The 21,997-nt window shown below is 58.2% G+C and overlaps 7 protein-coding genes across 7 annotated transcripts; all 7 read right to left on the bottom strand.

Annotated features, from left to right (window-relative positions):
- Window positions 1-883: 883 nt before the first annotated feature.
- Window positions 884-2,203, bottom strand: LSCM1_02598 (uncharacterized protein; the record flags this gene model as incomplete). The annotated part of the gene is made up of 1 exon (XM_067320179.1): window positions 884-2,203. One exon carries the CDS (start codon window positions 2,201-2,203, stop codon window positions 884-886), a length of 1,320 nt encoding a protein of 439 aa, XP_067175554.1.
- Window positions 2,204-4,712: 2,509 nt separating this feature from the next.
- LSCM1_02597 (uncharacterized protein) lies at window positions 4,713-5,444 on the bottom strand (the record flags this gene model as incomplete). The annotated part of the gene is made up of 1 exon (XM_067320178.1): window positions 4,713-5,444. One exon carries the CDS (start codon window positions 5,442-5,444, stop codon window positions 4,713-4,715), a length of 732 nt encoding a protein of 243 aa, XP_067175553.1.
- A 707-nt stretch (window positions 5,445-6,151) lies between these two features.
- On the bottom strand, window positions 6,152-9,445 carry LSCM1_02596 (uncharacterized protein; the record flags this gene model as incomplete). Its single annotated transcript, XM_067320177.1, has 1 exon — window positions 6,152-9,445. One exon carries the CDS (start codon window positions 9,443-9,445, stop codon window positions 6,152-6,154), a length of 3,294 nt encoding a protein of 1,097 aa, XP_067175552.1.
- A 1,301-nt stretch (window positions 9,446-10,746) lies between these two features.
- LSCM1_02595 (uncharacterized protein) lies at window positions 10,747-12,078 on the bottom strand (the record flags this gene model as incomplete). The annotated part of the gene is made up of 1 exon (XM_067320176.1): window positions 10,747-12,078. One exon carries the CDS (start codon window positions 12,076-12,078, stop codon window positions 10,747-10,749), a length of 1,332 nt encoding a protein of 443 aa, XP_067175551.1.
- A 692-nt stretch (window positions 12,079-12,770) lies between these two features.
- LSCM1_02594 (uncharacterized protein) lies at window positions 12,771-14,126 on the bottom strand (the record flags this gene model as incomplete). The annotated part of the gene is made up of 1 exon (XM_067320175.1): window positions 12,771-14,126. One exon carries the CDS (start codon window positions 14,124-14,126, stop codon window positions 12,771-12,773), a length of 1,356 nt encoding a protein of 451 aa, XP_067175550.1.
- A 3,585-nt stretch (window positions 14,127-17,711) lies between these two features.
- Window positions 17,712-18,239, bottom strand: LSCM1_02593 (uncharacterized protein; the record flags this gene model as incomplete). The annotated part of the gene is made up of 1 exon (XM_067320174.1): window positions 17,712-18,239. One exon carries the CDS (start codon window positions 18,237-18,239, stop codon window positions 17,712-17,714), a length of 528 nt encoding a protein of 175 aa, XP_067175549.1.
- Window positions 18,240-18,726: 487 nt separating this feature from the next.
- On the bottom strand, window positions 18,727-20,157 carry LSCM1_02592 (uncharacterized protein; the record flags this gene model as incomplete). The annotated part of the gene is made up of 1 exon (XM_067320173.1): window positions 18,727-20,157. The coding sequence occupies one exon, from the start codon at window positions 20,155-20,157 to the stop codon at window positions 18,727-18,729; it is 1,431 nt and encodes a 476-aa protein (XP_067175548.1).
- Window positions 20,158-21,997: the final 1,840 nt, after the last annotated feature.

Below are 21,997 nucleotides of genomic sequence, written 5' to 3'. Positions count from 1 at the left end.
GTCGGCGCAGATTAAGAAAGGAGCGAGCCAGAGGTGCACATGCGAATGCAAGACGTTGGCATAGAAAGAGGCAGAGGCGGCACGGCTACGACCACTATCGCCAAACGCACAGACGCGCAAATCCAAATGTGTATTTGCAGACGACCAAAAGAAGGAGTCGGGAAGGGGGAGGGGGGAGGCGAGATGGAGATGAAAAGATCGTGGCAAGAAAGCTCTTAGAGATCACATGAATGTGTGATATATCCATGTATATATATATATATACGCGTATAAGTGTGTGTATGCGTTGGTAAAATGATGTAGCAGCGTGGGGAGAGAGCATGCACGAAAAGCTCATGAACACGACGAGAAGGAGCGAGAGAGAGAGAGTCTGTTTATCTGTGTGTGTGTGTGTGTGAGGGCCACAGCCCGGAGAATGAGGCGCTGCTTCGAAAATGACAGTGCAAACGGCTCCACTTCACCGTCCTGCGGCCGCCTAAGGATGCTTCCCATACACGCCAGCAATTCCTTTGGTGTGGGCGCGTCTCCCGGGGTGGCGCTCTCTTGCGACACTACAGATACAGACACATATGAGCGGGCCTCATCCGGTTCACATAGCGGCCCTTCGCGCGCGAGGGAGCATGACCGTTTTCGCTGTTAATGATTTTCTTCGGCCTTCCTCTGGTAGAGTTGGCCGAGGAGCAGCTGCCGCACAGGGCACGCAAAACGGGGGCAAAAAGTTGGGAACCGGGGAGAGAAAAAGACAACAAAAACGGACATCGCCCTGATGCCCACCCGCACGCCTGCGCCCGACTTTTCCCCACGCCGTGCGCATCGCCCCGAGAGAGTCGTGTGTGTGTGTGTGAAGGAGAGGCAAGCATGTACGAGCTACAATGCAGCTGAGCTACTCCTTCTTGTACAGCTTCATGCACCGCTCGTGCACTCGCTGCAGCTGGGTGGGAAGTGCAACCGTGACGAGCTCGGCAATCTGCTCCATGGACCCTTCGCAAGACCTCTCCATCTCTTGTCGCTCGCGCTTCAGCTTCGCCAATACTGCTTCCAGCACTGCCACCGACGTCGACGCGCGCTGCTCGGCGTACTCGGCGATGAGATTCTCAAACGGGAGCGACCACGGCTGTGCAAATGGAGTCGAGAGGGACGTACCCGCCGCTTCGGTGGAAGTGAGCTCGGCAGAGAGCTCGCTGTCACTTCTTCCACACGCATGCACCGGAGGAGGCGCCGAGTACGTCGCTTCAAAGGCGTCGCGCACCGCCTCCACGACGGGCAGCCGTGATATGGCGAGCACCTCCCGAATGTGTCGAACTACGTCAAGAGAAGGGTGGTATAGATGAAGGGTGTCTACCTTCTCAGCCACGACTACCGTATGACGGGCATCTTGGGCAGCGTCTGGTGCAGGTGCTTTCATATGACGGGCCGGCGCACGCATCATCACGTTTGTGGATACCGCTAGCAACTTCGTCTTGCCATAGGTGCTCGCCAACAGCTGCGGTACCCACACCTCCTGTGATACTTCGATGGGCTCAGCAGGAGATCCAGCACCAGTTGAGGAAGGCAGGGGCGCAACCATCAGACGACGCTCCAGTAGAGCCTGGTGCACAACCGTCGCGGGGGGGATCTTGAGACGCGGCCAGAAGTGCAGCTGCACCTCTACGAAGTGCTCTGCCCAGGTGTCGTCCTCGATAATGAAGGGTGGGTGCCACAGAACACGACGGGGGTGGGGAAAACTGTTTGGCAGCACAAAAACAACGCACTTCACAGAGGAGTAAAAGAGTGAGGGGCTACTCGGCGCACCAGGTGGGGCCGAGGAGGAGGCGTCGGCGGACCCTGAGCCAGTCGCTGAAGTCGTCAGTGCACCGTGAGCCGCACTTGGCGAAATGCTCCTGCTACTTGTATGGATGTCTTCCCGGTGCGTCCGCCGCTGCTGCTCCAACCACCGATAGAAGGCGTCCTCTGAAAGCTCACTACCATCGCGTACGTAGCAGTACCGACGGTGCGTGCATCGACGCACGGAGCTTATGCTGCCGGAGTTGGCGCCTCGACGACGCGACGAGGACGGTAGCTGGCCCGCCTCGTTTACCTCCTGCGCTCCTGCTTGTGAGCGTGACGGCCTTCCAAGGGCGTCGAGTGGGAACGATACGCTGCCGATGGCGTATGGGATGCCAAACGTCGCGCCGTACACGACACGCTGTGACTCAGTGGACATAGTAGGGTGCTCAGAGCACTTCTCGAAAAAAAGTCACGAGTCTAATGGGTACAAACGCAGATGGCGGGCACGCCTTAGGTACGCTGCGGGAGGCAAGGACGGAGGAGGAGGAAATGGTAGAGCACACGAAGAAGGGAGGGAGAAGGGCTGCAGCCACTCTCGAGAGGCTCATGCGCTCGAGTGCAAAGGACAACATCAAAACAAAGCGAACGCAGCGTTTCCGCACGGGTGAAGCCGCTGCCATTGACATGGGCTCATGGCCGCCCCACGAAGGAGAAAGAGCGTTGAAGATACAGGTCTGCGGCGCGGGGTCGCTCGTGCTCCGTGCAGCCGAGACCGACGAACACCTCGCTGTCTGCACCCTGTCCTCAACACCACCTACGCACACAACGACCTTCTGTTTCGAAGCTCTTGTTCAGTCGCGAGTGGCTCAGGCACTCAACAGCGAGTGCGGGACTGCATCACGTCCTCTCACGCGTGCAGATTCACAGGCCACTGCCTCCTTCACCCGTCCGAGCCATGCGCTCTCTTGCGAGTTCAGCTTTTGTTCCACTTTTTTCTGGCATACAAGACTACCACAGCCGCATACACAGAGATAAATATATATAAATATATACTGGGAGATGATAAGCTTCTATTGCTATTGCCTAAGAAGAACAACTGTGTAGACGACGCCTCTCGCTCCACTCCGTGGGCCACATGAGCCGTGTCGCACAACCACAAGCACAGCCATGCCTTCACGCCAAAGGACAAGACCGCCACCGGAGCGGAGTTGGGGACATGATCGGAGATGATGCCCACAGACACACACATAAACCTTCCTCTTTTCAACCATCAGCCCTTTACCTTCAACTTTGCCCAGTTCGTCTCATCGGTCTACAGCTCACACCACTCATCGCAGCAGAGAAAAGAAGATGCATACATATACATAGAGGCAGAGAGACATGAGATGACTCTAGTGCGCGCGGCAGGCTCCGCCGTCTTCCAGCGCTCCGCATACAAGGTAGACAAGCGGTGGATATCTCAACGAAGTGCAGTGCTCTGGAGTGGAGGCCTCCGCTCGTGCGCACTGCCCTGCATGACGAGCGAGCTGCGTTAGTCGGTCGCTTCGATTAGGGACACTCGCAACCCAAAAGAAAGAGTGCACGAGGCCATAAGTTATCTCCGCTTTTCTTCTTCGCGCAGCGGCTGCCACCGTTGCGTCTCGCTTCCTATCCGCACCTTTGCTCTTCATCTGCTTCGCGGGTGATCGCGTGTCTCCGAAGCGCAGCCTGTACTGGTGCAGCCCCTCCCTCTCAATCATCCAGGCGGTACCTGTCACCTCTTCTTCTCGGCTACCATCGCTTCACTTTGACACATTTTCACTTTTCGCACCCCGTCAGCTCTAGCCAACACACTTCTACTTCCACACTGCCACGTGCGCTCACGCACGCGGACTCCTCCCACACACACACGCATAGGACCACGTTTACCGAAGGCTGCTCGGCAGCGCGGTAACAAGGAAGGAGTGCCAGTGGGCGTGTCGACAGCGCGAGGACTGCTGGCCAATGGGTACTTCACGCATGCGCTTTACAGTAAGCTCGATGCAGCTCACCACGTTGGTTTCACGATGAGCGAAATTGTTTCAAACGTGCATGAACCGCCACACATACCTGCGTGCGAGGTTCACCACCCCCTATGCCTTTTCTTTCGTTGAGAAAAGGACGAGAAAAGCCTGAATCGGCACATACACAAAGAAAAAAACGCGGTCAGCTCTTGCTAGCCCGTTACTTACCTTTCTTTCCGTGTGGAAAAAAAATACAAAAAATAATGCCCTGCCCACCCCGGCATACTCTTCTCTTCTCCCTTTTGCTTCGCCACGATTCCGGGGGAAGTTCTTCAGCGGCGCTGTCAAGGGCAGAATGCAGCGGCCTGAAGCAAGCGCGCATGCTGGCAGGGCCGTTAGGAAACAAAGGGAAAGGCAGCGTGCCACCAAAGAGGGAGAGAGGCATGCGAGGGATAGAAGAGAGAGTCAACACACACACACACGCAGAGACAGACAGCATAGATGCGCGGGGGGGGATCGAGAGAAAATAAAAAGAGGCTGCTATAGATTGGGCTGCAGGAGGGCAACTGTAATAGCGAGCTGCTAAGCTTTTCTCCATGTTCACCGCAGTGAAGAGGAGGGGGAGAAGGGAGGAGGGAATGGTGTGTGTGTGTGGGGAAAAGCGCTGCGCCACAAACCTGGTTGCGAATGGAAAGGAGTGTTGACGGGGAAGGGGGTCCGAAATGATGATTGAACACTTCTTTTTGCTACTGTTCTCCTCTTTCCCTCCGCAGCAAGCTCATGAGCGAAGTTCCACACGCTTCGTCGGCGCCATAGCGGTCTTGCAACGTGGTCGTCCCGCGCAGCCGACGTTGGTGGTGAAAGCCTGACCAAAGACGATCACTTCTTTTGTATCGTGTTTCCCACCACTTATGGCCGATCGCTCCCCCATCTCGCGCCGTATTCGAAATATCGGTAGGTGGCCTATACACCAACCATGGCGCACGTCGCCGTGCTCGTCTCCGAGCTGTGCCCGACGCCCTTGCGGGCGTTGGCAATAACGCGGCAAATGTCCGGCGACGTGGCCGTGTATTCAGCCTGAGTCATGGTCATCTCTTTTTCGGCCCCCTGCTCCTTGGCTAGTGCGAGGACAGGGTCGTTGGCGGCAATGCCCAACTTGTAGAAGTCACGGATTGGGTCGTCGATCATGAACTCCGGCACGCGGTGCACCCAGCGGTACACCTCCTGATCAAACTCCTTCTTCTTGTTGAAGCGCTGCTGCTGCAACCACGGCTTGGTGGACCACAAGCCCAAGTTGTAGAGGGTGATGTCGGGGTGCAAGAAGGTGAGGCGATACGAGTGCCACATGGTGAAGACCAGCACAATGGCGGTCACAACGGAGCAGGGGACGGATTCCATTGTCAAGAGCTGCAGACGCATCTTTTCAATGGTACTCACCTCCAGCCAGTGCACATAGCGGCCGTACGGGTTTCGGGCGAAGAAGCCTCCCGACATACCGCGCGGCAGCAGGTTGTAGCGGAAGCGGTACAGCCAATGGACATCCTTGGGGGAGAAGCCCTGCTGGTAGGCCGTCGTGACGCCGTCATGCTGGGTGCAGAGATAAGGGTTACCAGTCATGGGCTTCAGGTAGTAGCCGTGGCTGACCACCGTCTGGCACCCCATGCCGCCGCCGATCTTGTTCGACACACGTGACATCCTGAAGAGTAGGAAGAAAAATACGCAGTTGTAATCGAGAGTGTGCCTAATAAAAGAGGGCCTCCAGTGCCGCCGTGCGGGCTACGGCCGTGGAGGAAGGAAAGTGATAGTGGCAGGGGCCGATGCTACGGCAAGCGCGGTGATGGGCCGGTGTCGTGAGCGGCGTACGGCTTGGAAAGCAGACCACAGGTGGAAACGGCAAAAAAAAGGACGGGTAAGGAACGAAAAAAGGGACAGAAAAGGATGAGGATGGCACGACAAGAATGATTAGTGCGGCTGGGATGCGAAAGGGGGGGTGAGGGAGAGAGAGAGGCGTATGGAGATGGAGGAGGAAGGGAGGGGGGAGGGAGCGAGCGACTACCGACTGGAGATGAGGGAAGGAAGCAACGCCGGCCGAGGCAGGAAGGCAAGGAGGGCCATGCGTGTCGGCACTGCCTTCTGCCATTTTACCGAGGAAGTCATCCAGGGGATGCACAGAAGAGAAGATCGGGGAGGCCTTTCATCGAGTCTTTCGGGTCGCATGGCCTTCATAACAGCCGAGGCAAAATAAAAGAAAAGCAGCCACCGACACGTACACACCCACAGCCACGCTGTGAATGCCGCACAAGACGCATAAGAGAGACGATCAGAGAAACAACGAAAAAAAAGAGCATTGTGCGTATTCTCAGAGGACCCCTTTCGTTTCATATTAGATTTTTTTCGTTGCCTCAACGCAGCCTGCGGGTGGATGGCGGGGGTGAGCTCGGCACATGGAGGAGCGAGGCGCGTTGCATGTCGTCGGCAAAGTTCGCCTCGCGTAAATGAGGAGTAGGGGCATGAGGTGGCGGCTCCACCTCCCGATTCTGGCCGTAGTGCTGCTGATGCAGCGAGGACGAATCAGCCAGGCTCCGCGTCGACGACTGGCGCGCCACCTCCGCCACCTGTGTAAGAGTCGGATGCAAGGGTTTCCGCAGAGAGGCCAAGGCCGCGGCAAGCACCGCCGATGGTGGTGCGCAGTTGCCGCGTGTAGAGGAGTCCAGAGAATCCAACACCGCTGACAGATGATCGCCCACCAGGTCTTTGCGCGTGATCATCCCGACAACGTGGTTTCTGCGGTCGACCACGACAAGGTGCCGCAGCCCCAGCGTCGTGAACATCTCATAAGTGCGTGGTAGCGCAGCCGTGTCAAGCACGGTGAAGGCGGAGGTGTCCACATAAGGATACAACGAAACCTGGTCCGTGCTCAGCCGCTTTCGCCGCAGGTGCTGCGTAGGGTCCATGCCCTCCCAGCCGCTGTGGAATACGTGATCCTCAACGCGTTGCATGACGTCGTAGGTGCAGTGGTTGGTGCGTCCGTCCGTCATAATCGCGTGCCATAGCAACAGCTCGAGCTGCGCTCGGGTGACGATCCCCTTGAAAGTGCCGTCATTGAGGGAGACGACGGGGAATCCGTGGTGCTTTGTGGTGCGCAGGCTGCGCACGACGTCATCGAGGCTGCAGACGATGGAGAGGGCAACCGCAGGAGAGTGCATCACGTGCCGCGCATCCAGCAAGCCGTACTGCCCCAGATACGGTTCCGCGTTGAGCAGTGGGACGGCGCGAGCCTCCAGGTAAACTGTGTGCACGTCCCGGCCCCACCGCCGGAGCACACTTCGGGCCACGGCAATCGAAAACATGAGTGGTAGCAGGTGGCGAAAGTCCGCCGTGCACTCGATGAGGATGGCTCCGATACTGAAGCTAAGGCCCGATGTCGCGCTGACGAAGCTGCCAGCGCCGAAGAGGGCAAACACACCAGGATCTGCCCATGAAGCCGCACGCGGGTTTTGAGTCACTGCAGCCGAGTGTACCACCGTTCCGATACAGCGGCCGATTGACGCTCCTATCACCAGAGACGGCAGCATGGTGTCTCCGCACAGGGCCAGGCCGGAGTAGACAGCGGAGGCGAAGTAGTAGATGAAGGAAAACGTGAGAAGGGCGGGCCACGGGAGTAAGTGCTCCGTTCGCTGGCTCAGCAGTGTCTGCAGCGTCGAGTCAGCGTACGAAAAGGCTAGGGAGGCGTACGCGTCAACTACTTGCACCGTCTGCTCCTGCCGCCGCAGCGTTCTCTTACTGTCCAAGGCACTCCTTTCGTACGCCGCTGCGTCGTGGACACCGGCAGCGTTAACGTCCCAGTAGCTGCCCGCGGGGCACAGAAAGCCGTTCATGCCGTAGAAACCGATGGTTGTCACATTGCGGTCGCTGCGAACGGTATACGGCACGCGGCGGCACACCTCCGGCGTGTGCACGGCTGCTCCGCCGCTCGACGAGGAAGACGCGTTCGAATCAGCGCCGCGAATCGACTGCTCGCGGCCGTGTCCACGAGAGGTGGAGATCGGTATTTCGACGGCCGCAGGCGCCGCTGAGAAAGCTACGGCGATCCAGTAGTGCACGCTCGCGTACAGAAATGCGAAGATGACGGGAAGCACGTACCGAGCTGCCCTGGTGCGCAGACGCGCCTCCAGACGCCGCCTACAGTAGAGTGCCACCCAGCTTAGTCGTACAAAGCCCACGGCACATACGCCGCTGCAGAGCCCAACGGCCAAGGCAGGGGCAAAGACGATCACGTTCATCGCTGCATGCTGGCCGAAGGGGAGACTAGAGCGGAACGCCACCACCACCTCACGCAGCAACATCCCCCCGTGCGCCCGATAGGGCGGATCCCAGTTCATGCAATAGGACCAGTACACCTGCGTGAAGAGCATGGACAGCAAGCAGGCAGCAAAGACGTAGAGAGCGAAGCGCACCGGAAAGACGGCTGATAGGAGTTCAATAATGACGAGGAGTCCGCCAACCGATACCGAGAAGGCGGCAGCGATGCCGGCGGCTGCCCCAATAACGAGGATAATGCGGCGATCGCGCGGGTTTCGAAAGCAGTCGACAAAATGCACGTGATCACACCTAACTCCGTGTCGCCGCTTTAGCAGCTGGGCCCCAAGCATCGCGCCAGCGAGCGTGAGGTGGCCGTAGTGGCCCGTGCACACGCCACTGGCTACAGTGAAGACAACGGCGACAATCTTTGCTACGAGCACGCTAGTGCTGTTTATCATCGGGTATGATACGCCGTTGAGATAGGCGCGTACTTCTGGAATACCCGAGCCAACACACTGCGGAACAAGGCAGCACAACCCACTGGCGACTGCGGAGGTACAAACGGCGAAAACGACCCACAGCAGGTACCCGGCCCAGTACCAGCGCGGCGATGCTATTCCGTAGAGGCCCACGCTGTAGCCCCTCAGCATCGCCCATACATCTAGCGAGGTTGTCGCGGCGGTGCGCTGTCCTGCACTGCTGGCCGCCTTGACGGAAGGCGCTTCACTCACGTTAGGGTACCTCTGTGCGTCTGCGAAGGTGAAGCCACGTAGCCCAAAACCGAGAAGTTCGTAGCGCACCGAGTTGAGCACATGCAGGCTTGTCGCCATGCCAATCGACAGCGTGCTAGTCGCGACACCGAGTAGCACCACGAAGACCCACATGAACCAGCGCGGCTCATGGCTGCGAGTCTCCAGGTGATCCTTGTAAAGCATGCTCTCAGCCTCATACGTGTCTACGGACTCGTAGCGGGCCATCTTGAATCGTTCCAGCGGCGAAAAGCGACGTGGCTCGGTAGCCGGAGGGACTTCGCGCGCGCAGCTTACGCGAATATCATGGCATAGACACCGCAGAGTCGCCCAGCAACGTGACACGCACGAGCCGCTGAGGCTGCGGTGCGCCCGTCCCTCCTCTGAGGGGGGCGAGTGTGGCGATCTTGGGTGTACGCCGGCACCTAGCAGTGAGGCGTCGGTGCTGGAATGGTCCGTTCTCCCGTGTGGTGCATCGTCACGGACGCTGATATTCGCGGCTGTGGCCGAGCTGCTGAAAGGGCTGATGGCGCCATATAGCCGCCTCGGCTGCTGCTGTTCCTGCTGCATGCCGCTGCTGGTTGCCGATGACGACAACCGCTTCACAGTTTTCTTTTCTGGTAACAGCGCCTCATTGACGTCCATGCTCTCGCTACAGCTGCGAGTGAGCAATGACCGCGCGACAATCTGCAAGTTCGCGACTGGCTGTCCTGAATAGTGTTTCACTGTCCCTTTCCCTATTGGAGCACCGTCGACTGACCGCTAGTAACATGGAGTGCGACGATGATGACGCAAAGGAAAAGCGAGAACGGGCGATGGCTTAAAGGGCACACGCGCACAAGAAAAAAGGCGTCTCTCGTGCGCTCACTATTTCTGTATGCTGCATAGTTTTGGCTCACCACCTCGCGATAGGTGGCCAGTGTAAGGCACCCACTGAGAAGGAAGTGCGTGTGCGCGTGTGTGTGTCCGTATGCTGAGGGGGGGGGAAGGACAGAGTTCACGAGGGTTAGCGTGACGAGAGAGAAACAGGGCTTCACAAACGAGCCTCCAACATATATATATATATGCGAGTGTATGTGTATCGCTTTCTTTGCAGTAAATGCCATAAAACCCCTGCCGGCACCGTACAACGCCAGTACGATCCGCAAGTGAACGGGTAGTGGAGCATTATCTGAGAAAATGTCCGTCCGCGGGGCCTTTTCGTCGTCGTCGAGCAACCCGCTTGCACTCGGGCGCACAAGCAACGTTGGGTGTCCGGGCACATTTTGTTCCTTTCATGCTGAACTCCGGCGTGTGGATATGAGGGAGAAAGAGAGCGTTGCTGAGAACAGCGAAGCTGCCAGGGGGTGGGCGGATCGACAGAAAGGAACGACTGCGAGAGGAGGCCGATATACGCTGCTGCCTCTGTGCCCTTGCCGCGGTGGTGCAGGATGTTCGGTGGTTGTAACTTTTGTTTGTGCTCATATGGGGTACACGATAAAGACACTCCAACACAGAGGCTGAGAAAACTCCGTCTGTGCGTGCATCTATGTGGCTGTCCTCTCTCGCAATGCGTCACACGAGCTCAGCTTCTGCTCAACGCGGCCCGTCACAGGGCCTATCGCATGATGCGAAGCAGCTTTGTAGACACGCGGTACGGCAGTCCGCCAACTCCGTCACACGAGCACAACTTCCAACCCCCTCCCCCCATTCCAAGGTCACTCTGACACAGCGCCCTCGTGGGGCTGGCCACCGCCACCAACCACGGAGGTTCGGCATTCACAGAGAATGGGGGGAGCCTTGCTGGCCCCACCCCCTCTCCTCTCCTCGCCCAAAACACACATCGTTAGGGGAAAGGCGAAGAGAAAGGGAAACACCAAACACGCGGAAAAGACCCTCGCTGCACTCTTACTTTCTCACTGAGTCGCGCCATTGCTGCAGACACTGCCCCCACACTTCTCCATGTTTCACGCGGGCCCGGAGGCACAGTATGTGTCGTAAAGCCGCTCCACAAATGCCACGTACGCGTCCTGATCCTCCTTCTTGCCAAGGGCCATGGTGGGATGTCGGCTGTGTTGCAGCACCAGCACCTCCACCGCAGGAATTATGTGCGGAACGAGCTCCCGCCGTACACGGTCTATCAGCGCCTGTGTGCATTCCATAGGCACGCGCGTGTCCTTGACGGACATGACGAAGGCGATGGGGCAGCGCAGGTGCACTTCCTGCGGATTAAAGTCGTAGGCGAATTTCTCCTCGTGGGAGCCGCGCCAGTCACTGAACGACCGCGCAAGCCAGCGCGCGAGCCGCGGTATCCAGCACGATGCGTCGATGACGTGGTCCAGTGTGTCGAATGGCGCCTCGAGGAGTACGAGAGAAACATGCTTGGCTTCCTGCTTCGACAGCTTCATGGCCGAGTAGAAGCATGTTGTGGCGCCACGGCTGACCCCAAAGAGAACCAGGTGCTTTCTTTTTACCACTCCAGAAGTGCTCCCTTGTCTCTCTACGTCTGCCTCATCGCCAGGCGACTTCGCCGTCATTGTGTCTTCTATATGACGCACACCGCGTCGCACCTCACGCGTGAATGCAGCCTGGTCTCGCAGACCTGCTATGTTCGTCCTGCCTGGCTCCGAGTAGCACCACTGAAAAGGTCGCACCGTGAACCACCAACATGTAATGAGCTCCTTCACGGTCATGGCCCAGTGAACAGGATTAAGGGTGCGGTACCATCCCCGGTGCCGCACCTCCGCCACCTCCGGTGAAGCGAGAACACCGTGCACTAGCCGCGGCGCAAAACGGCACCTTGCTCTGTACAGCACGGGCGGATCTGTGAGACCCAGCTCTGCGGCTTCGATCGCTGTGCGGGCGGCCGACGATAGTGGAAGAGGGTGGCAGGAACCGCCGTCCGACGAAGAGGTAAACCTAGCAGCGGAGACAGAGACACTGCCATCGCCACGTACGGCGCCCGGCAACGTCCATCGTTGCGCCTCTGCCACACTCTCATCCTCGTCACTGTCTGGCCAGTGACTCTTCCGACCCATGACGACGCTTTGCCATTGCCGCAATGCGCGCCGAAATCGCCGACCAAAAGACATCCCTGTGAACCGATTCTTACCAACATCTGCGAGGTGCAAGCAGTCTGTGGGGTCTAGGTCAGACCAGTTGCACAGCACCGTGATCGGATCCCCGCCTGTGTAGCGCGAGAGCTCTGCGCGACAGGAGGTGATGCCCGGCATGGTGACCGTCACGATGTTGCCGCGAGGCGGCGGGTTGTGCTCGTAAGGCACATTGCGCGGAATCATGATTAACTCAGGGACGCTGATGTGTGTCGTTGAGCTCTACAGCAAACGTACATCGATGAGTGCGCACGCGTGTGGCTTAGTGTATGCGGCAGGAAGATATCGCGTAGAAGTTGGCGGAAAAGGGGGTGGGAGGGGTAAGAAGCAAAGAGTAAAGCAGCAGGAGCAGCGCTGCCGCGTTTGTGAGCGTCCGCGTGCTCCAATGCCACAAGCAGCCGACTGAAAAAAGGTTTCAGGAAAGCGAGCGCAGTGCCAAAGAGAGAAGGCTTCGCGATGCAAAGGCAAAGGAAACGCGCCCGTTCCATGAGGGGGGTAGGTAGCAGTGGGTAAGAAGGGGGTGACAGCGTGGGTGAGGGGTGAGGGGGGGGAGGGGGGAGGCGAGTCAGCATAGCTTGATGATCACATTTTCACGTCCGCAGCCAAGACGAGTTGCACCGGCGCGCATCAGCGCACGCGCGTCTCCCCTTCCGATTTCGGCTGCGAAGGGAAGGAGTGGCTCCGAATACGACAGGCGTAGATATTCGTAACATCGTGACGCTCTGTGCGGTTGCCCTTCCCCTCCCCCTCCCCCCGGCTTTCCCGACAACGGACAAGAGCGATACGTCTCCACTCGGCAGCCACTGAAGCCCTCACGGCCTTTTTTTCGTGCTCCGCTTGGTGCACTCACATACACGGGGGACACAACACATACTCCTTTAGGCGTCCTCGAAGTCGTCCAGCGCCGTCAGCGCCGTCCTAATCTGCTCTCTGTCGTAGCGGTCCGCGTCTGCTGCATCACCGCCTACAGTGGTGCCCGCCTCGGCCTGGTCGTTATCCTCTTCGTCCGTCGAGATCTCCATCATGTGCTGCGGCCTCTTAGTCCACATCTCGGCGCGATAATCTTCCAGCACGGCGGCCGCACCACCGATTGGAAGCACCTCAGTGCCTGTCTCCGCACCAGCAATGCCGATAGCGTCCATGAGCTGATCCACTTTCTTCGCCTGCGCCAGCTGCTGAGACTGCTCCAATTGGTACAGCAGCGGGTCCATACGGGTGCGGTAGGCCAAGTACTCGTCGATGACCTCCTCCACCTGACCACGCACCAGATCTTCAATGTCGGTCGTGTAGTGAGAGGGTGTAAAGGGCACCATAAATGGCACGGTGGCCACCGATTGCGCTGTCGTGCCGCCGGTTGCGTCGTCGGTGCCCATGAGTGCCACCTCATCTTCTGCCGTGTCGCCCTCCCCCCCGGTGTGTGAGCCGTCACCCAGAAACGGCTGCAACGTACCTTTGGCGGCCATGGAAAAGCGAGAGGGGTACAGCGCTTCAAGCTGCCACATGTCCTCTAGCAGTGATAGCAGGGGTGTCACCTCTTCCGCAGCTGCCGCACCCAGCGCAACGGCGCGCGCGTACTTGCGCTGCAGCGGCTCCAGCAGTGCCTCCTGTGCTTCCAGGTCTCGACTGACGAGACGCAGGCGGGATTCACGCGCGATCCTCTCACGCTGCCTCGAAAGCTGCTCTGTCTTTTCATCTAGCTGCTCTGTCTTGGCTGCCTGAAGCACCCGCTGAAGGCCACTGAAGACGGAAGAGCGGAGCAACAGCCCGCCTGGGCGGCGCTTCGGCGCGGTGGCTCCTTCCTTCGTCGCAGAGGCGACCAGCGTTGCAGCTGTAGCAATCGAAGCTGTCGACCTTTCGGCAGCGGTGGAGGCAGCGGACGGTGTCGCGCCAGTTGTTGTGAGAGTCGCGGTACTCATGGAGACGGAGGCCCGCGACTTACTTCCGCCCTCAGCGAGGGCTGCTGAAAGGTCCTGAACCTCCTGGCGCAGCCGCTTCACGAGGCGCAGCAAAGCCAGGTACCCCCGCTCCACCACTGCCACCTGGTACCGCACCGCCTCGTACTCTCGTACTTTCTGCGAGACGTGGCGCTGAACAGCACGCCGCTGAGGCTCAGTAAGGGGCTCGGGGAAGTCGCCGAGTAGCTTCAGGGTACCCTGCGGGGCATCCTCCTTCACTCCCTCATCACCCAAAGGGAGCACTGCGTCCTCGTAGAAGGCCATGTCGCCGCCATCCATGATGGGCTGTTTTGATTTTCTTCCTCTGCTTCACCGCAGCGTGCCTGCGTGTGCGTTGGCGAGCCAAGGGAGGCTCGATTGCCTGCGAGACACCGACGTGCAAAGGCAAATTGAAAGAGGGAGGGGGCTTACGCGCGCACCAGCCTTGAGAGCGGCGACGGGGGCCAAAGGCACACCGATGGGGAGAGGAGGGGTGGGAAGGGGGGCAGGCGACAGGTGAGTGGCTAGTCAGCATCGACACGTGGCACGTCCGCAGAGCTGAATGGAGGTGAAGATGAGCGACAGTGCATGCGGGCCAAAGGGCAACCATCGGCGTCTTCGGAGCGCATGAAAATCACCGGCTGGGGAGGAGGCTCAATCAAGGCATGTGCCGCGCAGGGGCGGCGCCATCAGTGGCACGCCAGGGAAGGAGGTAGCGTCGGGAACTGTGGCGGAGAGGGGACTAGATGCATCTCGCTACCGCCATCCACTCCATGTCGCCCTTCTCTCCTGACTCGAATGCGCTACACTCATCGCTCCCACCAACTCCACTTGGGCCGTGAAGATGTGCTGGGGAGTCTTTCCTTTTTCTTCTTTCAACTTCGCTTTTGTGTGTGTGAGTGTGTATGTGTGTGCTTGAGGATACCCCAGGGCTTCGACTGCAGAGGTGTCTCATGAAATGACGAAAGACCCCGCGTTTTGTGCGCGGTTGCTTCCTAGCTATTTCCGCCCATTTCTCTCTCCACTGATTTGCACGCCTGCACTCACGTGCCTCAGACACAAAGCCGCACGTTGAAACTGCGGCTACCGTCCGGAACAGATGGGCGTATTTAGAAGACCAGTACGAAATCTGGCGCGCACACACCGACTCACCCACCAAGATTCGCAAAGACAGAGGCAGAGAGAGAAAAGTACAAGAACCAAAAATACGTACAGGAAGCCAACAGCCAAGGGAAGGCACAACAAAGTATGACGGAGAAATACCGACGAAATAAAAAAAAGAACACCGCTGGCGCGCAGCGCTCGCTACACCAGAACCTCTAGGCGCACACACATGGGAAACGCAGACAGTCACGCTCTCTTGCGAACCTAAGCAACGCATGTGAGAGCTCCACGATGAACACACACACACACACACACGCACAGAAAGTGCACTCGCCCAGTAGAGAAAAAAAAACACGAAAACAGCAAAGGAGAGAACGGAGATGGAAAGAAAAAAACGAAGGCCACCGGGAGAAGGGCCGCCTCTCAACGCATGCGTTTGTGTCGCTCGATGGACCTTAAGGGGGGGCCGAGGAGTCCAGGTGATGGTGGTGGGGTGGTATTACGCACGAGGGCAAGGGTGTCGGGTGAACACCGCTCTTGCCAATGCGCAAGGATTTTTCTGCTCTGTGAAAACAACAGCCCCCACCTCCTCTTGACACCGCGTTCCCTCTCTCTTCCCCGCTCCACTCACTCCTCCGCGCTTAAGCGCGCTGCCAAGTTCTATCATGGAAGCGAGCGCTGGGCAACGCTAAAAGAAGGAGAAGCGCGAGGAAAAGGGGGTGGGGGGAACTGCGCCACTCTTCACGTCTCGGGCCTTCTTTTGACTGCTGTTGCTCTTGTCGCTCACCCTCACGTTTGCGTAGCGCCCTGTGGGCGTGCTCTCACCATTGTCCTCTTCTCAACTTTGACACTTTCGATGCTTGGCTGCGGCACTTCCCTCGTTCCGTTTGCCCGTTCGCCTTCTACCGCAACGCCAACAACTGCACACCGAAGAGGAATATCGCCAAGTCATACGCACAGAAGCCACGTTAGAAAAAAAAGGAGCAGACGCGCGAAACGTGCACGTGGAGAAAGAGAGGGATGGCGGCAAGCGTCATCAGAGGTGCTACGCATCACCCGCAGTCACCACCACAATAAGGAAATCGTCGAAAGAGAGCAAAGACCGGCACGCGTGAACGAGGACGAGTTGTATATATATATTTAGGCGTGTATATATATGAATGTATATATGCATGCGTGCGTGCATGGGTGCAATGATGGGCACAAATACAGACGCATATATACACCTACACACCCTCTTGTGCACCCACCGATCAGACACTAGAGTTGTGCGCATCGACTTGCATCGATACTTTTTGTTTCCTCTTCGCCAGTCTACCTGCATTGGTAATGAGGCGCGCTTCCCTGCTCTCTCTTCCGTTCCGCTGCTTTCTTCTACCTCTCACAAGCGGACTATGTGGGACGGCGACTGAGACCACTCATGGGCGGGTTGGTGCCGATGTGAAACGTCTCTCGTTCCTTTCCGTTTCTTCTGATAGCGCATCCGCATAAGGCAACACGGATATTTGCGGAAGAGGAAGACGTGCGCGCTCAGAGGCCCTCATTGTGCAAATCAATCAGCCAAAGCGGGCGAGACAAGCGAACAACAACAGCAACAGCCGCCACTACCACCACGAAAAGTAAAAAGAGGTAAGGGTCTAGTACATACAGTGACAAAGACGCACACACAGACTGAACTCCTGCCGCTACAGATGACCGGGCTGTGAAGGGGACAAACGAACTACGATAGAGAGACTGCACGCAGCCACAACGCCGGAGACGCCGACGTTCACACAACACTGTACCCCTATCGCACGTCTTTTTTCTTTTTTTGACGCGCCGGCGCGCAGGAGAAGAGCTGAGCCACTCCGAAGTAACAAAGTCAAAAAAAGAAAAGGAAAGAGAAGAGACCAACGCGAGTAGACATGGAGATGTGGAGTCGGGGAGGGAGTGCATGCGTCCAGAGAAACGAATACATGATGACACCCATCACAGGCGCTCGCGGTTGCCCCACTCAGCGGAAGGATGACGTGGAGTCGGAATGGGGCATCGGGCGTGCACGAGGAGAAGGAAAAGACAAGGACAACGATGCCTGTAAAAGAGGGGCGAGAAGAAGGAGGAAGCGAGCCTCAAAGAGACAAGGGCCGCAGCAAACAAAGCGAGAGCGAGAAGAGGTGAGATGGGAAGAGGGGTGGGGATGACGCTGCAGAATGACCGAAAAGAATGGCTGCAGCCCTCTTCCCCTCCCTCTCTTGGAGGAGTTGGGGGCCCATGTGCTTAGGATGGCGAGACGTAGACTCTTCCAACCCATTCAGTCCCGTATCGGTGTCACTTTTCCCAGAGACTTTGGTGGCTCGGAGGCGAGAGGGGAAAAGAGGGAAGAGGAACTCAGAGAGCGGGTGATGTCGTACTTCATTCTCTTCTGCCGTTTCGATATCCGTACCAGCAGTGAGTGCTCAAGGGAGGAGACACTCTAATCTTACGTGGCCCGCGTGTCCAACACTGCGCAGGCCTTTCGGCACTCCGTTTCGCCGCTGCGAGGGAAACGCGTTGCCTTTGCTGCTGCCACAGCTGCGGCCCTCCAAGAGAGAAGAGCACTCACACAGACATCCTTTCTCTGCAAATGGCCTTACTTTCCGCGTACAGCCGTGCTCTCTTTTCCACACCGTCACGAGCTCGTCCATTTCGGGCACACAACCCCCCCCACACACACGCACACACGCACACACGCACAAGATACAGTGTACCGGTCCATCTTTCGCTTCGGTAAGCCCTGCTGAAAAGAAAAGGCGTTGCGCGGGCCTACACCACCTCGGAATCTGTGGCGTCATCGTGATACCACTCCTCCTTCTCTGGGTCATACCACATCTCGTTTGTCGGGTCATAGAACTGACAGCTAGGCGGGTGGTAGTAGAGGTTCTCCGTGGCGGAGTAGTAGTACGGCGTTCCCTCCGTCTTCATCCAGATACCCTTTGGCAACACAACAGACATGCCCTCACCGTCCACGTCGCCGCCGCTCGTATCAGAGGAGCTTCTTTGCTGGTCCTTGCCGCTCACCGTCCCGGAAGCCGCGTCCGTGGTGGCGGCGTTGCCGTCCCTTTGGCTGGCCGCCTGACCAGCCATTTGCCCCACGGAGCGGTTACTAGGCGACTGAGCGCTTTGCTGCATGGGGGCTTTCTTGTTCTGTTCATCCTGAGGGGCTGAAACATCTGAGGGGGGTCGTGGCGGAAGGCCGTTAGGCCCGCCAGCGTTCCCGTTTGCCATAGTCGCCTCACTCTGCGGCGGTCTGGTCGCCCTAACCCCCTTGCTCTTGGAAGCGCTGCACCCCATTGCTCGTGATGACCTGCTTTTGTTTACCTTTAGGAATGCTCGTAGCGTGAGTGACAGCGTGCTAGATGATCTTTTCGTGGATCGCGTTGTTGAGAAAAAGACGTCATGAGGGGGTGGGGGGTGGGACGCAAGGAGAGAGTGCGAAGAAAATTCTATGCCACGGAAAGGAGTGGGGAGGGAGCTCCTGCGCGGTACATGAGCGCCGCGCCTGTCTAACACTGGCGTTTTCTTTTTTTTCCTTTTCCTCACCTACTTTTGTGCACTCACTCGCTCGCTCGGTGCGACTCCCTTCTTTGCGGCCCGGCTCTACTTCCACCTACAGGCACGCCATCGCTCATAGACGCCAAGCATCGCGTAATGCGAGTCCGTGAGCTTATTCCTCCGAGCCTTCAACGACCCCGTGTTGGCAGCGCCTACGATGGCGTCTCGTGTAAGAGGCCGACATCACACACGAGGCAGAGTCGACGCACCGCGCAGCGGTAGCGGTTCATCGAGAGGGGGGAGGCGGATGGTCAGCAGGCGACTCTCGCCGCAATGGGCAGTCCTGCAGAGCGCGCTGAAACAAATCGTCGTAAAGGCACCGACGAAACGTGTCTGCCCTCGACAAGCGCGCATGCAGGTATTCGAAGCAGCGCTGCCACGGTTTCGTCCCATTTCCGTCGCCTGCCGCTTCGCCATTCGCTGATGCCAACAGCGATGGCACCTTCTCCGACAAGGCTGTGATGTGCCGCTCAAGAGACGTGGCTGGCAGTGTTATTAGCTGGTCGAGGAGAAAGTAGTACGGCAAGTAGCACTCGCCTTCCGTTCCCATCCGATCCACTTCGGCGACGAGTTCAATCACGGCATGGATGAAGGCGTTCTCCAGTGCCACTGCATCCTCCTCATGGCATCGGTACTGACTGCGCAGTAGCTGAAATACAAACGGCGCGTAGAACCACGCCGACTGATCGTTTGGGTCGCAGTACATAGCCTGCTTCAAGAAATCCACATCCTCCCGCAACTGCATCAAAAGAGCTGCTCGCCATGCCTGCAGGTGCTCTCGCGCGTCTCCAGCGGTATCAGCAGACCCCGCCTGTGCCTGCTGATACCGCTGCCATCGAGCGACTGCGGACTGAATGGCCAGCGAACGCTGATGCCAGGCACTGTAGTTCGAGAAGTTGTTCTTGATCTTGCGCGTCGTGTACTCCAGCTCTCCAGCCTCCTCTGCAGAGAAGAACACAAGTCCCGGGGTGGCGGACGCAGAAGGCTGCGTCGCGTCCTTCGCCGATGCCAGCGATGAGGCGGCGGAACAGTATGCCGCTGCGAGCCCGGTGGCGCGGAGCTCCTGTGCCAGGACCCAGCGACGATAATTCCAGGCGTGGAAGTTGCGCTCGTCCAACTGCAGCAGCTGCTCGCATTGCTCACGTTCCTTTCGAAGTAGGCTACGGAGTACCTCATACATGCGAGGCACAGTGGTGCCGACAGCTGTTCCGGTAGCGCACTCAGCGACTTGCTGCATCTCTACCGTTGCCAAGCCTACCAGCTGATCAAAGATCCAGTGCCGGTGTGAGAAGGCGCTGTAATTTTTGTAGTTGAGCATGAGCACCTTTGAGTTGAGCTTCAGTTCCTGCACAAGCCACTCCTCCTGACGTCGAGAAGCTGAAGTGGCCGCCTCGGTGTCTGTCACGGACACGTCGGAGCAGGACAGCGTCGCTACTACGGCTTTAAAGGCGAGGCGGCGGCAGTTATACGCTGTGTAGGCCTCCGGTACAGCCAACAGAAGCGCCTCAGTGTTTTCCAGTGTGTCTGCATTGTACTGCTGAGCTTTCGTTGAGCCCAATACGGACTTGTACAAGGCACCGACACGCTCATGCTCCCGCGCGGCTGTCTCCTGCTCCTCCGGGAGTAGCACCTGCTTCTCCTTTTTCTGATCGTGCATCTCACAGTGAGACTTTTGGATGTGAAGTGACGGTGCCTCGGATGTAATGCGGTTTTTTGTGTGCGTGTGTATGTGTGTGTATGCGCTGACTATCCATGTCCGCCAGCTTCAAGAAGGCGGCGTGCTGTTCTGTGAAACCCGCCTCGCATGCCCAATGGTGCATGGCGACAAGCCAAAAAAAGTTGTTCGCGTGTGAAGGGGTGAGGAAAGAGGAGGGAAGGCGGGTGTGATGGGGAGATGGTAGCGCATACAAGACGAGAGAGATACAGGGTGATACTCGGAAAAGGAAGGCGCGCGCGCTACCGGCCGAGTCAAGCAGAGGCACCGCCCTCCAGCCCTGATTACAGTGCGAAGGTTCACGGATGCGCTAACGGCAGCTGGCCAAGCCTACTTCCCCATTCAACAGGCAAAGCCATGCCCTGCTCGCGCCGGCGGAGCCCTCACACATTCATCGATGCTTTTTTTGTTAGTAACTCTTCGATCCCTGCAACAGCGCGTCATACGAGCACCACGCCCCTCCTCTCTCGTTGAGAGTGGCGTTGCTCTTCCCCCTTCATTCGGCCCCCTGTCGCCGTTACTGTTGGCTTTTTGCCGCCTGCACTGCACTCTTCTTCGCGTGCGCGCAAGGAAGCGTGGAAAGAGGGAGGCGCACAGAGAGCATACGTGACGAAGACGCCTTCTTCCCCCAATGAGCTGTCCGGCTCGTGGGAAGAGCCGTAGGGTTTCTCTTTTTCGGTCGTCCCATTCAGTGTCTCCTTCGGCCACCGTCCCCACCTGCACAGCTGTGCGCCGACAGGCACAGCTCAGCCTCCCTGCCCCCTTCCTCGGGCACGTGCTGCGCGCCTCCTCCCGCCTTCCCTCGGCTACCGTTCCGGCTCTCTTCTGAGCACCGCACGCCTTGCGCGGGCTCGGTGCGCTGTGCCGGGAAGCTCCCGCCCCTGGCGCCTGTCTTAGGCGGACTTCTCTGTCAGCGTGCGCGCGTGCGTGGGTGTGTGCGGGGCCCGCTGTGCTCGTCTCCCATTTTCGTCGATGTCACAAGGGGGGCGCGTGCCTGTGGCGGACGGGGTATTCCGCTCTCTCGCGAACCCGAACGCCTTTGATAGGGCGCGGGCGTGTTGCGTAAAAGGGGCTCGCGGTAGGCATCCAGTGGGGTGGAGCTCATGCAGCACGAACGAGGTGTGAGTCGTTAGCTAATCGCGTGCAGGGCCATACTGAAAACGCTAACGGAGGAGGAAACGGAAGCGACGACAGCGGGGTGGGGTTGGGTGAGCGAGAAGAGACCATAACGCACACAATGAAGCTGACACACGCATCAACGGCCTACTCGCGGTGCACGCATGAGGGAAATCATTTGGAGACGGCGCATTGCCAGCGAAGGCGCCTTAGGTGCGTACTGCTGACGCTCTTCCATTTTGATTCTCTGTGGAGGCAGACAACATTGGCGTAAAGGAGAGGGTGGACAGGGGTGGTGAAGCGAAAATGCGTCATGGTGGCCTCTGCTCACCACCCGTTGCTGGAGACCCTCCTCCGTGCGTATTAGCAGGAGCAGCAGCCCAAGAAGCGTTCCCTTTGCGCGCTGACTTGCACCGGCACCAAGTGACGCAACAGCGAACTGATGAAGTAAATATTCCCGGCCCGCAGCACACGCTGCCGAGCACGAATAACAAAGTGAAGGAAACGAAAAAGAGAGCCCGTCCACATCGCAGTGCGCCACTTCATTGAACCTCTCTCAGCCGGCGAGGGCTCCCTGCCCGCCATTGTGTAATGTGTGCGAATGACGATAGCTTGGGGAGGAAAAAAAAGCGCCAGAAAAGGTGTGAATGAACACGCGAAAAGAAAA

Source organism: Leishmania martiniquensis, chromosome 33, assembly GCF_017916325.1.
Source record: "Leishmania martiniquensis isolate LSCM1 chromosome 33, whole genome shotgun sequence".
Classification (NCBI taxonomy): domain Eukaryota; phylum Euglenozoa; class Kinetoplastea; order Trypanosomatida; family Trypanosomatidae; genus Leishmania; species Leishmania martiniquensis.
This window is presented reverse-complemented; position numbering and strand designations above follow the sequence as displayed.